This window comes from Poecilia reticulata, chromosome 21, assembly GCF_904066995.2.
Source record: "Poecilia reticulata chromosome 21, P_reticulata-male-v2, whole genome shotgun sequence".
In the NCBI taxonomy this organism is placed as follows: Eukaryota; Metazoa; Chordata; class Actinopteri; order Cyprinodontiformes; family Poeciliidae; genus Poecilia; species Poecilia reticulata.
Genome location: NC_088850.1, coordinates 21128874 through 21149378, shown reverse-complemented (window position 1 = coordinate 21149378; position 20505 = coordinate 21128874). Strand labels below are relative to the sequence as shown.

The following is a 20505-nucleotide window of genomic DNA, read 5'->3' as shown; positions in this document are numbered from 1 at the left end:
ACCATTCAGCTCCATCATAAAGTCATCATGTGCTAGATAGTTTCACACAAAAAGAAACGACAAAAATTTCAGATGTAATTGTACAGTTTTCTATACCGTGGCACAATAGTTTCTACGCTCCTTGCTAACAACTTCCACCTGTTCCAAAGAATACATTACGTGGGGGCTTGATTCCCTCAGCAGCGTTATTTACAGTAGATGTAAGATTACTTTTTGGAAAGGTCCAGAAATATTTTCACTGCCAGTGATGCGGTTTCTGTTGAATGTTAAAGTGAAACAGAAAAGGAAATAAGGCAGATTGGATGCGTATGTGTGTGTGTAGATGGGGTTATGGAGGGCGCGCGCTGTCACACACACACACACACACAGAGAAAGAGAGAGAGAGAGAGAGAGAGAGAGAGAGAGAGAGAGAGAGAGAGAGAGAGACCCATTCAGATGCTGGAAGTCTGACAGGAAACTTTCCCATTCCTCTCCTCAGCAGCAGCAGTTTGCCGTCTGAACCACACATGTTCGGACCCTGCAGCCGGACCCACTCACTCTGAAGCCATGGTTCTGCCGGTCCACGCTCCGTCGGCACGCTACTGAGGCTCGCGCACACCAGGGCGAACCTGACATAACCTGGAGACGCTTTGGACCTTCGTTACAGTGATTTGTTTGGAACGATGGAGACTTTGTTTTACCTACTCGCCTTCGTGTTGACCCGGGAGGGTTCGGGTCTTGGATATGTCGCCGATTCCAGCGTTCAGGCAAGTCAGAGAGCGGCGAGCAGACACAGGTAAGCCCCGGGGGAAAACGCGACATTGTTTAATTAATAATTAAATAATGTTTGGACACTTCGACATATTTCGACGTCATTTGTGAACTAAACTAATTAGTCAATTATGAGTCTTTCCCCAAAACAATTTTTGGCTTTTCTTTACGTTCCAAATGCAATATTACATTTTACTGGAATTTTATCAGATAGACCGGTTGCATAAATAGGGGCGGGCAATTATCATATTGTTTATCATTTATCTTGATAAGTTTATCAGGTTAAAATTTTTTATTTATCGTTATCACAATAAATTCCAGTTAATGTTAAAAAAAACAGACTAAAACGTTATTTTTTATTATTTTCCCCATTGTTTGTTCCAGCATCAGTAATTAGAAAATATGATTAAATGAAGTCTCAATATAAATTACACTTCTTTAAGTCTACGGCATCCTGGAGAAGCTTCTTTCAAGAGCAGCATTTATGTTTGTGACGCTATGAACTATGTCACGCAGTTACCTAAAAAAGAAGTAATTTGTAGTTTTTAATCATCATTCTTATCATTATTACAAGAATGTTGTGATAAAATTATATGTTCATATCGCCAACCCCTGCATGAATTTGAAAATAATCCAAAAAAATTATATGTTTTCAAATTGGTTTTACAAACCTGAAAAGTCTGACATGTATAGTGAGTTATGAGTTAATGCTTTGGCTGAAGGAACACAGCTGCATAGTTTGAAGGTGTTTCTAAACCATGGCAACACATGTGCAAATAATATGGAGACTTAAGTTTTTTGCATTCTTCTTTTTAGTAAATCCCAGGTGGACTGGATGTACTTTTGAAGTCCTGCTGCAGGCTTCCAATTGGATTTAAGTCTGGACTTTGACTGGGTCGTCCTCAAATACAGATGCGCTGGAAGATAAACCTCTGAATTAGTCTCAGGTCTTCTGTTGCCTCTGACAGATTTTCATCCAGGATTACCCTTCATTCATTTCCCCAGAACATCGTGACGCCATGATGCTTCCACTACTATGTGTCACAGGAGGTACATCATGCTCAAGGTTTTGGTTTCATTGGACCAGAACAGCATGTGTTTACTGCCTCCTCTTTATGGCTTGTGACAAACTGTGGACTGTACTAATTTTGGCTTAATCTAAAAATAAAACTCTCAACTGTCAAAAGTTTCTTGTGGAACTCTGTAGCTCTTCCAGAGTTACCACTGGCCTCTTGGCTGCTTCTGCATTAATGTTGTCCTTTCCTTTGATTGCCAGTTTAGGTGGACGGTCATGTCTAGCAGAGGTTTTCTATGTTCAGATGATGGTTGAAGGGAGCTCTGTGGGATATCATTTTATCATCTGACCCTGTTTCAGACATTCTCCCTGACCTGTCTGTTGTGTCCCTTGGTCTTCATCATGTTGTTCACTAACAAACCTCCGAGGCTTTCACAGAACATGTAGGTTTCACTTCTAAGGGTTTTTGTTTGTTTAAAGAAAATTTAACGCTTTTCTGATTTTTCTTCCACTACACAATTGTGCACTACGTTGTGTTGATCTATATCTGTCATGTAAAATCTTAAGAAAATACACTACTGGTTGTAGTGGTCCAAAATTGTATGAAACTACTTCTAAAGGTGCTGCATATCAATTTATTATGATTTTAAACTCTGAAAAACAAAATTTTCTGATAATTTTAGCAGAAAAAACAGGAACCTATGGTTGATAAGTACAATCCAAAAGACAAAATTCCTTCCTCAGTTGAATAAAGTGCTTTACCTTTGCAAAGAGCCAATGTATTTTAAAGTGAAAAGACCTCTGGAGTTACACATGCACTGACATCTCTCTTTTTTTTCTTTTTTTTTTTTACAGGAAATGTCTCATTGGTTATTAGGACTCTTGCTCAGTGGGCGCTCTGAGTAAGAGCGCTGTGTGAGTGGGTGGGTGTGTTGGGTGGTGTTGTGGAGATTCTTGGAGCCCTGAGATAGACAAGGCTTCTAAGGATTACAAATATTTACTGTTCCAGAGCCTTTGGTGCAAGGTTTTCAGGGGGTCCAGGACTTCTTTTTGAGGCCCTCTGCGTCAGCCTGGTGGTGAAGGAATTCATTTCTCTAAGTTGGGGGATTATATTGACGAGGAGGTTGGGGGAGTAACACGTTGCACGGACGGTTGTAATGAAATGGATCTAGAAGTGTCATTTTTTTTCACCCCCTACTTTTGCCTTCATATTTATTGTGACATAATTTATACCTTATGTGGGCTATAGATGAAATATTCCGAATTACAAACCCCAGCAGACTTTGGAGCAGTGTTTCAGCTACTAATCCGACCTCCTGTATGGAACGCTAAGGAAATGATTTAGATTACAGTGATGAATAGTCGCTTACCGCCAAGACATGACTGTTTTTATTGTGCACCACTTTCCACCTTAAGAATACTTGGAAGAGGCCCACCACCACCATGAGCGTAAATCTGTATGCATGTGTGTGCGTGTGTGTTGATTGTGTGCTTGTAAATCAACAATTTAACATACTTCGGTTAGCCAGATGAGTGGCGAACGGGATGGTGTGCATGTGCGAATGTTACGGAGGTCACAACAGAAACGTCAGTGTAAATGAAAGACACATCTCCCTCCACGTGGAGATCTTCTGCTCGTTTGCTTGCATGTGTTTGCACTTTGTGCACTCAGGGCAGAGCTTTGACTAGGGTTTCCTGCTCTGTTTGGCTCAGGTCGCGGCTGCTGCTGCTTCTGCGGTTGCATTGGCTGCCTGAGTGATGAGATCTGGTCAATCTGTCGGTGTATGAGGAGGCCGAGCTTGTGATTGCTGCAAAGGAGGGAGGCAGTCGGAGGCAACGCGTTTGGATAAGACAAGCAGACTGGATAAACTTAACTTTTTTATTTAGAGAAAATTGGAAGAAATAGTATTTGAAGTGAAAGTAAGCAAGCAGGCATGACAAGAGGGTATGAAAGTGCAACAAAAGGGGTAAGAGGGTCAGTGACATGACGGGAGAAAAGACAGGCTGATAGGATGAAGAGGGAGCTTGGATTGTTGATGTTGTTGAATGCCTTCTCTCTGAAGGAGTCTGCTTGACTGGCCTGTGCCTTCCAGACACACACACACACGCACGCACGCACACACACACACGCACACGCACACGCACACACACACACACACACACAGTGACACATCAGGAGGAAGAATGCACTGGCCTGTGGCAATTCAGTTTGCCCCTCTGACATCTGTTTGAACTCAATTGATCTGTTTTGACAGATGTGTGAAGTATTCCAAAAGTGGCAAAGGCTATTAGACAAGGTCTTATGGGGGATCGGGAGGACCCAGAGCGGTTCGACACAACTCCTGCCAAAGTTTCAGTACAGCCCATCATCCCACAAAATTCACCAAACGGGGCAGCGTAGTTCTGGCTAGACAAATGAAGCAATTTTTGCTCATTTGATGAACAAGGTGTTCAATCGCCACTGGATGTTAGCAAGAAGTTGAGGCAGGAAAGGATTAAGCTTGCAAAGGTTTTAAACTAACTTTGGCTGGCTTTATTTTAGTGAGTGTAAAAGTAGGAACTTAATCTTACTTCTAGACTACAGGACCTACGCTACCAGCATAGGTTGCGTAGGTCTAAGGTCAACCATCGCCTTAATAAAACACACTCAACATTTGGGCAGGTCAGACTGTGAACCACAGGAGTCTGTGCTAAGATCAGAGTTTAACAAATATATCTGTTTTAGGGTGCCTGAATAAACGGAATACAAAAGCTTAGCCAAAGATTTGCCCCTCTCTAAGCTAGCTCATAAATCACCAATCCGACTGGCCATAACCTGCAAATATGTTTGGTTGCAAGAATAAAGTGAAACCAAAGGATGCTATGTAACTGGTTCCACACAAAATAAGTGCCAGATATCTCCTATTCTAAGGAGGACGTATTATGCACGTTGTGCATGTTATTGTACATCCAATTGGATCTCAACTGTTTCTAAAAACAGCACAAGCACTTAAAAAAATATTTTTTTCCTCAATAAGCTAATGTTTTATGGTGTCTGGTGAATGAGCTGTTTCAAAAACCTCTCCAATTGAGTCGCAATCGATGAGCACTGCACCGTTACCTAGCAACCCCAGAGAAGCCCGTCCCCTCATATAACAATCGCAGTGGTGCTCCACCAGTCTTCCTAGCAACACAAGTGAAGCCCCAGCATATTTGGTCAGCTGGTTTTACCACTGTGTGCACTGTACAATGGCTGCCGGCAAAGAAAAGTATTTTGTTGTTGACTTACCATCCAGAAGCCACTTGCTGCATTATTGTTGGTTGTACTGGAGTCTTCACTTCTGCTTTTCAGAAATGTACAGTTGTATATTTGCGCATCTGTTTGCAGCTATTTTCACATGCGAGTTTGATCATTGAGTTGGGTGAGAGCTTGGCAAGCAGCAACTTATTTGGATTTAAAGTGACAAGAGACCCTAAAACAGCTCATTCTGAAAGGAGCTGAAAATTGGTAGGGCTGAGCAGACTAAAATATACAAAAATATAAGGATGATTTTGTGCAAAAAAAAGGAAAATGAACATGTTTTGTAGAACCCATAGACCAATCCTAACTTGTTCAACGAAGCATAATATGTTACATTCAAACACTTTGATCACTTTCTTTGTATTATTGCTACTGAAGGAACTATTGTTAGCTGAAGTCCAGTTACTTGTTCTGCCTTGGTACACTTTTGACTTTACAGTGGTTTATGTGTTTTAATAGAAAGAAATTGTTGCTATTCCACATCCACAATGGTTTCTGTGTTTTGTTTTTTCTTTTGCTTTTGCTTTATAACCCCTGGGCTCTTTTTTGCAAATGTGGTCTGTCATGGCCACATAACACTTTCAAGGTGCGAAATTTACTCTCTGTTACATAAATCATTTGAATGCGGTTGTGACTACTTCATTTCATGTTTCAGAGGGGTGACAGCGGCAGGTTAACTCTAACCCACCCCTTTCTGTTTTTGTTCTTTCAGAAACAAATGACAAGTAGACTTCTAAGTTACAACTTTAAGCGTATTGTTAAAGAGGCTGTAGATAAGTGTTTTTCACTAATAAGTGGGCCTCACCAGAGTATGATGTAATGTAGCGCCAAAAAACCCATCCATCTTTTTTTTTCTCTCTTTCTGCTTACATGCATGACCAGAGGCACCAAGAGAGTGTTGCCAAGAGGAGTTGTGGTAAAAATTGGAACAGCAACTCACAGACAGGAATCAGGCTTGAAAATACTGTAGAGTTTTGCCAGTATGGGCACAGGAGGCCAACAGCTGTCTGTAATTTAGCATCCATTAAAAACTGTCCCTGGGCAAAATAATGAATCTCAGTGGGTCTAGTGTGAAGAACTACAGTCTCTTTGTTCTCCTCCCTTTGTGAATTCCTAGTGTTATATTGTTGGATAATAATAAACTACAATAGAATTCTTCATAGTGACAACATTGGTAAGATATATATCTGAACCAAACAATAAATGATGATACAGATAATTCTTCAAAAGCTGGGATACCTGGTGAAATGTAAATAAGTTACTGAGTATAGCAGAAGTGATAAACCGGTTGCGCTTCCAAATCCAAATTTGCTTGTATAATAAAAAGACTTACACCATAGTCTCTCAGAAAATAGGTCTATGCTTTTTTTTCTTTTAATTTAAAAAGTCTTGCAAGGCTTTAGATAAACTGATAATAAAACAGTTTAAGAGTAAACAATGACTTTAATAGGACTCAATTTCTGTCTGCTTTTCAGTGCACACAGCTCCGGTTTTTGGCTGTGTGGACGGTTTATGTCAGCCAGTTGGTCCAGACCTAAACACCTCTCAGGGGTTTTCATTTAGGACCACCATGGAGTTGAATTTTGCAGTTTTAAGTAATATATCTCAACAGCTATGGCTATAACAGTGGAGATTACTTTGAAAATGACTGCAACCCTCTACATTCTGCTTAGGTGGAAGACAACATGGTTTATCTTTTAAACTGCAGAGGATGTGAAGTAAAATATTACACAACACCACTGGTGGGCACCGCTAGCTTAAAACTTAGTTGCAATAACACTAAAGTACTAATCATCAACATTAGGTCTACTACTGATAAAGTGCTATACCAACATGGTATGTAGCTGAAGCTATTGCTAAAGTGCTATACCAACATGGTATGTAGCTGAAGCTATTGCTAAAGTGCTATGCCAACATGGTATTTATGTGAAGCTAATGCAAAAGCCAGATACTAACATGTTATTTAGTTGAAGCTGAAGCTAATACTAAAACCCTGTTCTAAAATGGTATGTAGCTGAAGCTAATGATAAAAATTATACCAACATGTTATTTATCTGAAGCTAAATAACATGGTATAAAGCTGAAGCTAATACTAGAGTTATACCAACATATTTATCTGAAGCTAATGCTAAAGCAAGATACTAACATGTTATTTAGCTGAAGCTAATACTAAAACACTATTCTAACACAGTATGTAGCTGAAGCTAATGCTGAGGAGTTATACCATCATGTTATTTAGCTGAAGCTATTGCTAAAGCACTAAAACCATGTTGATACCCACCATATGCCCATAACAGAATATGTGCTAAAAAATCGTATTTCACCGTCAGTGGGATCAAATTTGTTACGGCACACTTACAGTTAGCATTTTAGGAAGTGATACTTTGGAACAGACTTTTCACTCATAGTTTCAGTTCAATAGTTGCTCAGTATAGCTAACTCCGTTGCTGAATTTGCCCAATTAAGCACATTAGGGCTTCGGTCAGAAAGCACAAAGGACATCTGTTTAAGTCTAAACTAAGTGTGCAAAACATTTTCATAGTTAGCAAAAACACAAAAACATTTGCTCCGCTACTTGAGCATTCGCGGATTAGTTTGCACACCATCGCCTGGCACCAATAGGCCCTCACAGAAGATGCTGTCAAGGCTGAAATGAAGAGTAGAAGTTGACTGACTGTTATTATGTTAGTCTTAGATTTGGTAATTAGGTGCAATAATATGGTGAAATTGTTTAGCAAAGACTACATGTTGTTTAAGTACACATTACAGCAGAAGGTAGGCAGCTTGACTAGAGTGTTGACTGTAATCACTGTCTATGAAGGTGGAGTTTGTTATGAAACGGCCTTCTGAAAGGAGCTAAAGTCCCATGACAGGAAGACCTTTTAGCTAATCAGAGCAGTTGCCCTAAACATGAGGCAATACATCAATCACAATGTACATCAATGTTCCTGATGAACTCCCAAATCCTTCTTGTTTCATCTTGGTTGGTGATTCTGGAATTTATTAGACCGCAGCTTTCCTCCTCCTTCATAATGTGCAGCTTTAGAGTGCTGAGTAGGGTGACTCCCTTCAAGCATTATGAGAAGCTTTGATGTCTTAGTGTTAGACACAGGAAGCTAAAGTTTCTCCTAGGCTTGAAGTAAACTTTTAATTTCACCAGCATCTGTCTTTTGACACAAATATTATATAAACATAACATATTAACGTTTCTGAGCCACCAAACCATAGACCACTTGAATCTGATTGGATGGAGTTAAAAATTAAGGTGACAGTAAGGAAGCCTTCCAATGTGAGGTAAGTAATCAAAATCCTTGTGGAGTCATTCAGAAAAGCTGGTCAGCAATTCTAAGGGTTTGATTGCTGCAATAAATATTTTAATACTGATTTTAGTTAACCACATTTTCCTCATTTTTATTTTCCCATCATCATAATTTTTCCTCCTACTCTCTAAGAGGCTTTTAAGTTAAATAAGAGTCTACAATCTGTAGGAGTGGGGGAGTAAAAGTCTGTGCAAATGACAGATATTTACATAGCAAGATACTGAAATATAATAATTTGTCAAATTCAGCTACTTATATGTGATATTGTGATTATGACCTCAATTAAATATATTGTGCAGCTCAAGAACAGACTAGATTTCCTCAAATCTCAGCTCTGATGTTGAGCAGCCGTGTCAAAGAAAGAAGTTTCCATTTACTGTTTTCAATGCCATAGACATCCAATTGGTTATGGCATGTCTATGGCCGTAAAAAACATCACTGGTCGTTTTTTCTCTCATTAAAGTTCATGTGTTACACTTTAAATAGAAAGGCATCATCCCCCTTTGAAATTAAAAGCTTTTGGCACTTCCATGTGAACAGCAGCCTTTCACAGCCGAACGGGATTAAAGACAAAGCAGAGTTGATTCAGATGTCTGAGTGAAGTGCTACAGTTACATCTTGACCCCATGATTGACAAAAAGCAATGCAATTGTAGTTTAAGTTTGGGAGTTTTATGACCGATACCAGGAGTGGAATTTTCCATTTTCAGCAAGGCACTGTACTGATGTGGCCCCCAACAACACACTTCTATGTACACTTATTGGTGAGTTTTAGAAGAAATACTATATAAGTCGGCGCTATAAACATCTTGTATCCTTTCATCCGTCCATCCATTGTTGTCTTTTTTTAGATCTGATTGCAATGGATATTTGGAGGGGAACCCAAATATCCATCCCCCTTTAAGGATTTCCTTGATCCTAGTCCAGAAGGGAAATTTACTCCCTCCAGTTTGTTCTGTATCTGGCTCAAGATCTCCTCCCAGCAGGCTGTGCACAGAAAACCTCCATGAGGTGGTTCAGGACACTGATAAGATCAGAAAGATTCAATCAAATATTGCATTATAGAGAAAGTACATGTCTAATCATTTGTAACCATGGAGAAATGGCCCATCATTATCTTGCCTCGCAGATACAGAAAAAACAGGTTAGCACTTAGTCTTTTTGTACACTTATATGTATGCTTCAGTGTAAGAGGAAATGCTATTAATGACGTGAAATAAACTGTGGTGTGAGTTTAGGCAAAGTCGGCAATTTGATCAACATATCAGGAGGGAGAATGTATAGGTTGAGTTTAAATTTCCAATGTTTTTGTAAATACCTCCGTTTAATGAGCCCCAACTATGTGTGCTACATCCACAAACTACCTCGACTTGAACAAGTAGAAGCCACAGCTATGTTGGCAAAAAAAACTTGGAAAAACAATCTAGTTTCTATTTAGTTTCTTAGTCTCACGTGATTAAGTGACATATTTTGCATAGTCAATAGCAACAATTTAACAGTTTTCTGATCACAGATACATCCTAGAGACATCACTTCCTCACTTTAGTTTACCTCTTTTCGGTTGCTTAAGAGCCCAGTTTCATTCTCAGTTCCAGCTAACTGAACTGGATTCCACTTGCAAATGATTCAACACCTACATTTATAGGAAGACCAGGGCTTGCCTTCTTGGTACATACCAGAGTTCAGATGAGCTTTTGCGTTAGTCAAAACAATACAGGTCCCTCTGAAGGAGACTGAACTGCTCTTGTGTAAAAACCCCTTTAATGACTCTACACTCTTTCTGGTCCATCAGCTCTCTCAATATCCATATAGCCTCACATCTGAGTGGTTTATGTCTTCAGAAACAGCTATAGTACATTGCTTTGTCATTTATTTCCTGCAATTCAAAGAGCATTGTCACACAGTTACACTCCATTGAAAGGTACCAATGTGTAATCAGGAAATAAAAACATAACAGGATTTTCCTTTTCTTATTCACTTACAATCTATGTGTGATTTTTACACGCTGTTAATTAGCTTAGTACAGAAACTCTTTGCTTTTGGCAATGCTGTGGGAAAGGGAATGCATTCCAGGCTCCACCATTGTCACCTAATTAGCATATCTTCCAGCATTCATGGCATTCAAAAGCTGTTTTATGTTTAAATAAACTTTGGGTGCGCTGCGGAGGCTTGGACTGCCTCCCAACAGTTATCAAATCCCACCCTATAACAGAACAATTGAAACTATAAACCTCCTCTTAAAGCCTAAATGGAACAGCATGAGGAGCCAGGCTTCAGAGAGGATAGTAAAGTTTTAGCTAGCTGAGGGTCTTTTAGGGTGGCTGTTATTTTAAGGCTTTGTCCCGACTCAAACAAATGCTTCCATAAATGGCTTAAAGCGAAGCACCCAAAAAAAAACTCTTGAGATGTCAACACTTCATATCTGAGGAGTAATACTGAACCCAACAGCTGTATCAGAGACCTTCTGTGTATATCTTCTTGACCGTCAGGCTAAACAATCAGAGAGAGGGTTTACACAGACCTCCCGTTCCTTGATTTTGGAGCAGCTCCAAAGGGAAAAGTCAGCACTCACCTCTCTGGCTGTTTGTCTCTTGGAGTGTGATCACTCAGGCAGGAGCGAGGTCACTCAAGTGTGTACGCTGTCGTCTGTGACAATATGTGTACCTTTGGTTGGTTTTGTATGTCTTTACAAGAGCATCGTAGGGGTGCTTGACCTGAGTGGGTCGCAGTTCAAACGACAAGATAGTCCCCCCTCCCAGGTCTGTGTCTGGGGCTTTCCTTAAAAGCTTAATGAAAAGTTCCCTCAATAGGCACTGCCAAGTGATTGCTTTGTTAAATCATTGAACCTCAGCTCTCTCTTTTTTTTTGTCTTTCGTTGACTCCCTCTTCCTCCCACATACTCTCTGTGTCACTTTTGCAACAGAGTATTCCTCTTTTACTCCTCAGTCCTTCTTCCCTTGTAGGGCTCAAGCAGAGATGCTGTTGAGTGAAATGGACCCAGCATGTGTGGGTCGAGATGTCAGACTGCGACTTCCTGCTTGGCTCTGAAGTGTCTGACGTTTAATAAGAAGTGAAATTTATTGGGGGATAAAGCAATGCCCAGGCAGGTGCAACGTTTCCACTCATGCTGAGTTATGGCTGTGTAAATAAAATTAAAACTCTACAGCGGTCGGCTCACCACTAGACGTTTGGACTTGCTGTAATGAAGACCGGCCAACTTATCCGAGTTGCCATGTTTCCCGCTTATATTTCTGTTTCGTGCCAATTGTGGTTGCTTACTTAGGATCATTTGCATTTCAAGACGAGACAAGATTTGACAATGCCATAAGCGTTTTTCACTTCACAAGAAAGAGGTAAACGAGATTGTTGCAAAGTTTCGGAAAAAACTTTTGATTATTCCATAAACTGTATTTCTCATGCTTTCATCAGTCTATGCTGATGACACTAAACTGTTTGGTAAAGAATCTCAGTTCAGTGTGGAACAATCCACATAACAAATTTAATGTAAATCTGGCCCAATCTTATGAGTTAGCTCTCTGTTAGCTGATGCAACAGTCAAGAATGACTTCCTTTCTTACAAGATAGGAGTAAATAATCACTGAGTTTATAGCCTAAAGCACACTGTGACATATCCAGAGCCCATAGTGACAGCTAAAGCTACACTTTGTTTTCTTAAAAAACTACAGCTACAAGGTAAAAAGAAGTTGAAACTCTATGGTTAAGAAGTTGCTTAATTTGTGGATCATGGAAAAGGGTTATAACGACTTCTTGGCACACGATCCTGGGCTGGTAAATCACCTGGATACTTTCAGTCAAAGTTTAGTCTGTCTTGCAAAACAAAATCAGTTGCCGTCAGCATGTGGTTTCCTCTGGTGAAACAGGTGTAGCACCTCTTTCACAGTATTTCATTTCTGTCTTGTGTTGTAACCATGTAGGAACAAAGCCAGCAGTAGATGAGAAAACCTCCAGCAAATGTTATGTACTTCTTAATGTCGCCCACATAATTTGATGACCAACAAAACCAAAGTGCCTCAGATTTTTTTGGCCATGTTGGAAAATCCCACTGGTCTCACATTCATCTCACCACTGTAGAGGAAACGGAAACGCGTAAACAGTCTTCACCCACTTCAAAATAAAAGCATGAATGTAAACCTCCAACTCCTTGAAGAGTTCTTGACAGTCGATGACCAATTCTTCTACACAGATGTCAAACTTTATTCAATTAAAGGTTTACAAAACAGCTAAGCCAATTATAACTTTAGAGTTTATCCAGGAAAGTTAATTTAGAGGAAGCTAAGCATGCTAAACGTTTTAAAAGTTAGCAAAAGCTCTAAACGAAAAATTAACTTTTCTATGAAAGCAATAGCTGATTAGAGGAAGTGTGCTGACCATGCCATAGCATTTATGCATAAATTAAGGTCTTATACTGAGATACAAAAATTTGGGGTTTTCATTAGCTGAAGTATACAACACAATACAACATAAACAAATGTATGTCACAGGAATGACTGAAACAAATTAGTTTTGTGTGTTTTTTATTCATATTTTTCTCCTTTATTACACCTGGGAAGAAACCTTATTATTAAAGAGAAAAACCTTCAAGGATACCCTTTGCTTTTTTAAAATTACAAAGACATTTGGCCATGTTTATGTGTTATTGTCATTATCTGTGTATGTGATTTGTAGGGATTAAAATGATGGAAAGATTCTGAAGTCAAGTTATTGAACTTTCTATAGGAACATTTTCTCAGTTTTTAGATTTATGGCAATGAAACACATAAAAATAAACACAATGAAACAAACAAGAAAAAGGCCAGTTAAAGGCAGCACCCATGCAGCAGAAAGCGTGCGTGCAGGAACACGCACAAATAAACCTATTGTGTTGTTTCTGGGGGGGAAGGGGTCGGGGTCGGGGTCGGGGTCCATTGGCATTTTTAAAGGCTCCTGTGACCTTTATTCAAACATGGAGAGTGACAGGAAGGACTTTCAGCTCATTTCATGTGGACCGCCCGCCCAGCCAGTTGAGCTGCCCAACGCTAACGCCCACTTGCACTTAATTGCGCTTAACACTCTCACTTGGTCCTGCTCTGACAAACACAAAGACTCCTCTCACAGAGTTCTGGGATGAAATGATGGAAAATGAACTCTCTGGCTGTGTGACACGGACAGCATGTGAAAACGGAGCCGGTTTGTAACGTGGATGAAGCGAATCTGTCTGGTCAGAAGCGAAAAAAAACTGACAGATTGTTTGTTTGTGTAAGAGCAGCAGCTGCTCTCCATCAGATTAGATAAGGGCGTGTGAGTCGCCAGCTTTATCTGGGACTCTACGAGTGTTGATAGTAAACTGGACAGACGTTTCACTGAATCACCGTGACAAAAACAACCCAGTTGGACCACATGAGGAAACATCTGAACTGTTTTTTTTTTCTCATGTTTTCTCTTCTGTCTGTTTATTCAGCTCCTGATGGTGTTGTTAGATAATCTGCTCTCCAACATGCACTGTATAATAAACAGAGACCAGGGCTGGATAAATGGACAAACCCACATGGCATGATAGAGTTAAAGCTCTTCTGATTTTGTTTAAATCAGAACTGTTTTACCCAGAACAGTTCTGATTTAAACAAAAAAGAAGCAACTAAATGCCTAAAAACCACAGAAAAGGCAAAGCAAGAATGTAACTGGATCACAGCAAAAACCACAAATGCAGAAAAAAAAGAAAATTCTAGAACTGTTTAGATAAGTGTTAGATTATTTCAGCCAAATGACATTCACTTATGCTGGAGCTGATTCTGGCTGCAGTCTGAGCTCCACTGAGTGTCTTTCAGTTTGCAGCAATATGATATGCTGTGAATGTACCAGATGAGCACAGTTTTCATTAGAAAGGCCTTCTCTACAAAGTCTTTCAATGTACTTGTTTTAAACAGAAATCAGGGGGATTCAGAGGATAACAGTGTTTTATTTAGGGAGGTATTTTAGACAATAGTGACCTCAGGTCTAATCCATATTCATCATGAAACCATCATGACCTGAAACCTGTGTGACATAAACACCGTTGTCAGTACCTTCCTCTGTAGACCACCATATTCAGTGAGGTCCATCTTGTCTCTTATAATATGGAAGTATTATAAGAAACTTCTTATAATGTGGAAGTATTATAAGAGACAATATAATACTTGTCTCTTATAAGTATCATAAGAGACAATAGTATAGTAAGGGGCAATAATACCGTCATACATAATTTGATTAAGAAATAAAACATATATTTATTGTACATTTTGGACAAAATGAGCAACTTTCATTCACAAAAAAAGTAAAAGTAACACACCTGGTCCTGATGCAGCAGAACACTGTGTATTCCACACCTTTAATCCCAATACACAAGCATTATTCAGAACAGGTCTGCATAAAAGAGCAACATGCATACTTCAAAGATGTGACAGGTCTAGATTCTCCAAAAAGAAATCCTCCTATTTATTTGTTTTTTTTTTAAATATATTTTTCCAATACAGCGGCATACACAAAAGACAGAAAAACTATTATGGCAAGTTTGGGGTGCCAACTGGAGAGAAGTGCATCTTTGGAAAAATGTTTTCCTAAAGGAAAGCACATGTGGCTCTGAAGGATTGTTCCCCCTGAAGCTACCGTCAGAAAAGTAGAAATGAGAATTGCAAAGGGGGCTTTGCAATTCCGTCACGTAGTCTGGCTCCGGACCGGTTGCAGAGCAGTCTGGGTACTTGTTGTTTTTTTTTCTACTGTCGGTCTGGAGCAAAACTGATGTTTCCATGGTGTGATGGTTCGTCATGGATGCACTGATGACTACAGTGGAAGAATCATTTTGAATTCCACAGTTCTAGATTTTTATTAAAGAAATATTTGACAAACTTTTGATAAAATGAACCTTGGGCTGACTTTGGACCTTAGAAACAGAGTCTTTATGTGAATAGCGTGTTTGTTCTGTTCATTTTAAACAGATTTACCTCTTTGCCTCTTTGTTATTATTACCTTACTATTTTTTGGGGATGTGTTACAGGTGAAAATTCAGGAGAAACAAAAAAAATATATATTTCAGATCTATGTTGTCAATATTAAAAAATAAAAGTAAACATATAAAATACCTTTCAAAATTGTGAATTTTTGTATAACTATCATTGCCTGAAGGTATATATGATTAAAAGAAGTGTTGGACACATTGAAACAATTTCATTATCAACTTGTGTTGCTCATGTTCCTAGTAGCATGACAGAAATACCTTTATTAATAGCAACGCATTGAAGTTCGGCTTGTATTCCTAACATCTAGGGCTCTGAAAAACTAAAGTAATCCTTGTTTTGACAGTAACCATTGACACTCACCATTAATAATGTTTATTTTATGAACATGTAAACAATAAGGTCAATGTACCTGCTGGGTTAAAAGGATAAAAACCAGTGAGTTGGCTGGCTAATGACAGCTAATTAGTCATGTTCACTTTCCCACGTTCATTACATAGAGGTCATGAGGAGTGGGCTGTGAGGCTCTGGGGATCAAAAACGTGATAACCTCAGCTGTCAGGCAGACTGGCTCTGGTATTAAGGAGTGGACAGGGTGGTGGTCCTGGAGAGGGACCACCACCCTCTCCTCTCAGACTGGGAGAAGTAAAACATGAGGAAAGATAAAGCACATCATAAACAGTAATGGCTTGAAAGGAAACAGGTGTGGGGGAAAAAAGGAGGTGATTAAATAATACACATACAGTGCTTGGTAAAAGTAAGAGTATCTTGTATATTGTGTTCACAGGTTGTCACAAAATCTTTGTAGAACCTAATTTTACTAAAATTACAACTAAATGCATGGCATCTGTGCATCCTTAAGTCTTAATTTCATGTATCTAAAATGTCTTAAATTTGTTTAAGAAAAAAGTAAGTTGACCTTAAATATGCTAATCACTTGTCTTAAATGTTGCCATGGCAGGACTACTTAATCCTTTATATTCAGGAAGATTCTTTTCTTGCAGCACGTTCCTGTGAGGTAAAAGTTTGAGTCATGTACAGACATCTTTATCCCTATGACTCAATGCTAACTAGCTGCTAATGTAATCTTGCTAGCTAGCTAACTTTTTTGCCACTATCATACAAATTTATCAGCAGTTGGCTGGGTGACGTCACTTCTCTTGCCAACCCAAATGATGATACGACATAAACTCTGCAGTTGGACATTTTGTGGATTTTAAACATGGCGTTAAGCTATTGAAGAATTTTATTCCAACAAAGTTGTTAGGAAAATACAGCTGAGAAAGAGATTAAGGAAAAGCAGTAGAGCATGGAACCAAGAGATTAGAGCCACAGATGCAGCTGTGATGACAAATAGGGAAAAGATTAAGAGGAGCTGTAATCAATGTCTTCCACTAACTTTAAGAATGTGGCAAAATCTACCTCCTCTGTTCATCTGTGCTATAATACAGGTCTTAAATGTCATTTATAATGGCCTTAACAGGACTTAAGAAGTCTTAAATCTGAGTTGTTGAAACCTCCAGAAACACTGTAAATGTCTTTACATGTAGGGATTGAAAGCTTCACCTATTGTTCTTTACAAAATGGAACAAACTGAACATCCATTTTAAGGCTCGCCACAGTCTCATTTGGTCTGGACTTTGACTGGGCAGTCCTAAAACACATGTATGCTTTGATCTAAACCATTCCATTTTGTGATGACATGTGAGTTTAAAGTTATGATGGAAGGGGGATCTTTCTGAATTAAAATAAAAACATGAAATACTGTTTTTTATTTGGTCTTTTATGTGAAATCCATCAAAATAAATTGAAATTTGTATTTTGTAACGTGACAAATTGTAAGAAAGATGTAAAAAAAAAAAAATAGCCAGAATACAGCTGATCCCAAGAGGACATAAAGCAAAAGACAGAAGAAAACACAGACAGAGGCTCGCTGGCAGACTAGAAGACGCTTTGATGAAAGCTGCTGATTGACTTTCCAGGATGAACAAAGTCCTTGTATGCGCCGGCTGTTATCCAAAAGAGCAGCTCAGACTGACACTAATTATCCATAATACCAACATAGAAATAGCAACGCTGGGATTCTGGGAAGTATTGAGAATGACTGAACTGCGTCTGTGTTTTAAATAGTTCTGCTACTGTTATCAGGAGATGCATCTCCAGAGGTCAGAGGAGAGAAGGGGGATGAGATGGAGTACCCTGCAGGCAGCTGGACAATGTGGGAGTGTTTCAGAAATGTTTTGGGTTGGAGCAAGTTGTAGGGGATGCTTGATGTTAGTTTATCATGTTAATTACATGTCTTCACTTCATGGGAGGTATTGTCTACTGATAGACAGAAAGATGCTTAAATATTTTAACTTGTCGTTTGTAGCCATATTACATCTTCAAAAGTGACAGCAGACAGCGTTTTTTTGTGCATCTTTAAATGACATATTACATAGAAAGAAGAAGATGGCAGAAGCCCCAGAGGAAGTAAATATTTCTTCGAACTGTAGTCAGCGTTATTTCTAGGCTAGCATGTGTCCAATGTCCCCATGGCAACCAACTGCTTTATATGGCGATGGTTGACAACTTTTACTCTTAATTCCATCAATAAGTAGGCCTAGGTAGGAGTAGGAATGTCGCAATAAGCAATAAATCAATTAATCAATTTATCACATGACAAATTAAAACAAGCTCAGTAATTTCAATTTGCACGATTTTTCGTTTTTCTCTTTTCTCTCTTTTACCAAAAACTGGATGACTGAAGTCTTTAGTCTGTTGCTTTGGTCTCAACTAGCTCAAATAGGGAGCTAGTTGAGTTGAGCAAAATTTGTAATTGTGACAGGCATGATAATGAATGTTTGGACAAGGTTCTGCTGGGATACCTAACCCATCTGTTAGCTAAGCATTGTTTCAGACTGTGTACACACCTTAATGGAGACAGTTCTCCTTTATTATTAGTACTTCTTCATGACAATGCTCCCTGCCACAAATCACACAGAAATGGTTCAGAAATTGTCTGACTAGCACAATGACGAGTTTGGGATTGACTTGTCCTCCAAGTTCTCCAGATCTCAATCCACTTTATTATCTTTGGCATAAATTGAGCAAACAAGGCAAATCCATGGAACCCCTCTTTTTGACCCTTAGGACAGACTTGCACTTTTAGGCAGATAGTCATAATGTTTTGGCTAGTAGGTGTAATTCCAAACTACTGCTGTTCCTTGAAAATGAGGTCAATGAAAGCTTTTGCAAATTTGTGACATTGTCTAAGTCTGTTGAGTCCAACACTTAGACGGAAAAGAAAGATGAGGATAAAGTTCTTTACAGACGAAAATCATCCTTGCTTCTTTCTACCATTTCCTTATGTTCATTTGGTTGCATCTATTGTTATGTCACAGAAGGAAAACCTTAACATAATGCGCTTTAACTGTGGAAGTTATTTGCTTGGAGGCAAGACGTTGGGGGTTTGCTTGAGTGAGTTTTTTTTTTTTCTTCTTCTTTTTAAAGATAGCAGTCCAAACACAACAATGATATGGTAGGCTGTGTATGAGATTCAGTGGGGGCTGGTCAGCATTGGATAGAGAACACAATAGCAGTGATTGTTTGAAACCGCAGTTATCCTGAACAGATCTGACATCTGCACCCATTTCTGGAGTGCAGAATAACAGCCGAGTCCAGGGTTTGAGATATTCATCTCAAAGTTATAGCTGGGCCTCACAATCAACTAGTGCAATATATTAGAGTTGATTTATTCTTTTTTTTGATCCATAGAACAGAGTCAGGGTGGATTCTAAGTGCGGAGCAGATTTTCTGAACCGCGTTTTGTTCTTTGCCTAACAGGAACTGGTGTGCTTATGTGGTGACGAGGACAGTGAGCTGCGTTATGGAGGACGGGGTGGAGACGTACGTCAAGCCAGACTATCAGCGCTGTACGTGGGGCCAATGTCCCCGGGTCCCGTGAGTATCTACTGCCTTTTCATGTCCTTAGGTTTCCCCCTTCTCTAACTATAACATTAGCATCAGTACTCAACCTTGTCCTGCTAACTTCCTGTCCTCTGAATTTACATCTTGTCTTCATCCATCGGTTTCCTGTCTAGAAAAACTAATTTCCCTCAGGTGCTTGCGTTTCTACTGCCTTACGAATAAACAGAAGGTTCTGGATATAACTGAGCTACCTGTATGATCAGTCCAACCTCAGAGTGCCATTATCCAGGAGCTAATGGCTAACGTTTTATGCTAATGTTTTATGAGGATGAAAGGGTGGACACATAGGTGAGTTTCAGACTCATTCAATGAATTAGAATATTAATGAAAAGGATCATTTATTTCAGGAACTTTGTCACTAAATGAAACACTTTGTATAGATTAATTACACACAGATTGATGTTTGAAAGCCTGTATTTCTGCTAATTATGATGATTTTCTGCTTACAGTTGATGAAAACACAACATTTGAAGTTAGCATATTGCATCTAACCAATAAAAACAACATTTTTAATTCAGAGTCTTAGTGAAAAGTATTTTTAATACCTGCTTACAGTTGTCAATTTTCAAAAGGTAGTTTTAACCTGATCGTTTTATATTGGATATTTGAAATCTCTTCCAGCTTCAGTATGGAGTATCTGTACAAAATTGAAGTTTAGTCATTGAAAACAAAAAACAACAGTGGCTGAAGAGGTTTCAATTTGCCAAAGAACACACCGACTTGGCTAAAGACAACATGTTATGGATAAAAGCAACATTGGTCTTGTTGAGTCTAGAGGCTGCAGAAATGTTCTCAGATAACCTTTAAACAAAGATTTTCAGTCATGGTAAAGTTAGTAGCATGGTGGCTTTGGTCTTATGATATCCATATGATATTCGCATGGCATAGTGTTGTTGGGTTTATCTATCGCATACATGAGATAATGGATCGGATTAAAGGGGCACATCAAGGAGGAAGTGCTTTCAAGTGGATGTTTCAACAAGGAGTCCAGTAAATGAGAAGCATCTTGGTTCCAGACCAACATGAGTAATGCTATGGTGTGACCAGTCTATCCCAAAATGACAGTTTATTGGTCTTTAAGAGGCATAACTTTGTTATGCCTTTATTAATATATGGCTGTAATTTAGAAGTGTTTGGAAGCAAAAGTTATTACAAGGTTTTTCAGCTTTACTCGCTTTTTTAG

At 39.1% G+C, this 20505-nt stretch overlaps 1 protein-coding gene across 1 annotated transcript in view; it reads left to right on the top strand.

Moving 5' to 3' along the window:
- The first annotated feature begins 433 nt into the window (after window positions 1-433).
- Window positions 434-20505, top strand: part of emilin1a (elastin microfibril interfacer 1a) — a 34608-nt gene continuing 14536 nt past the window's right edge. The window contains exons 1-2 of the mRNA XM_008398165.3: window positions 434-775; window positions 19179-19295. Of these exons, the coding sequence (XP_008396387.1) occupies window positions 663-775; window positions 19179-19295 (230 nt within the window). The 5' untranslated portion in view covers window positions 434-662. The remainder of the gene's footprint in view (window positions 776-19178; window positions 19296-20505) is intronic.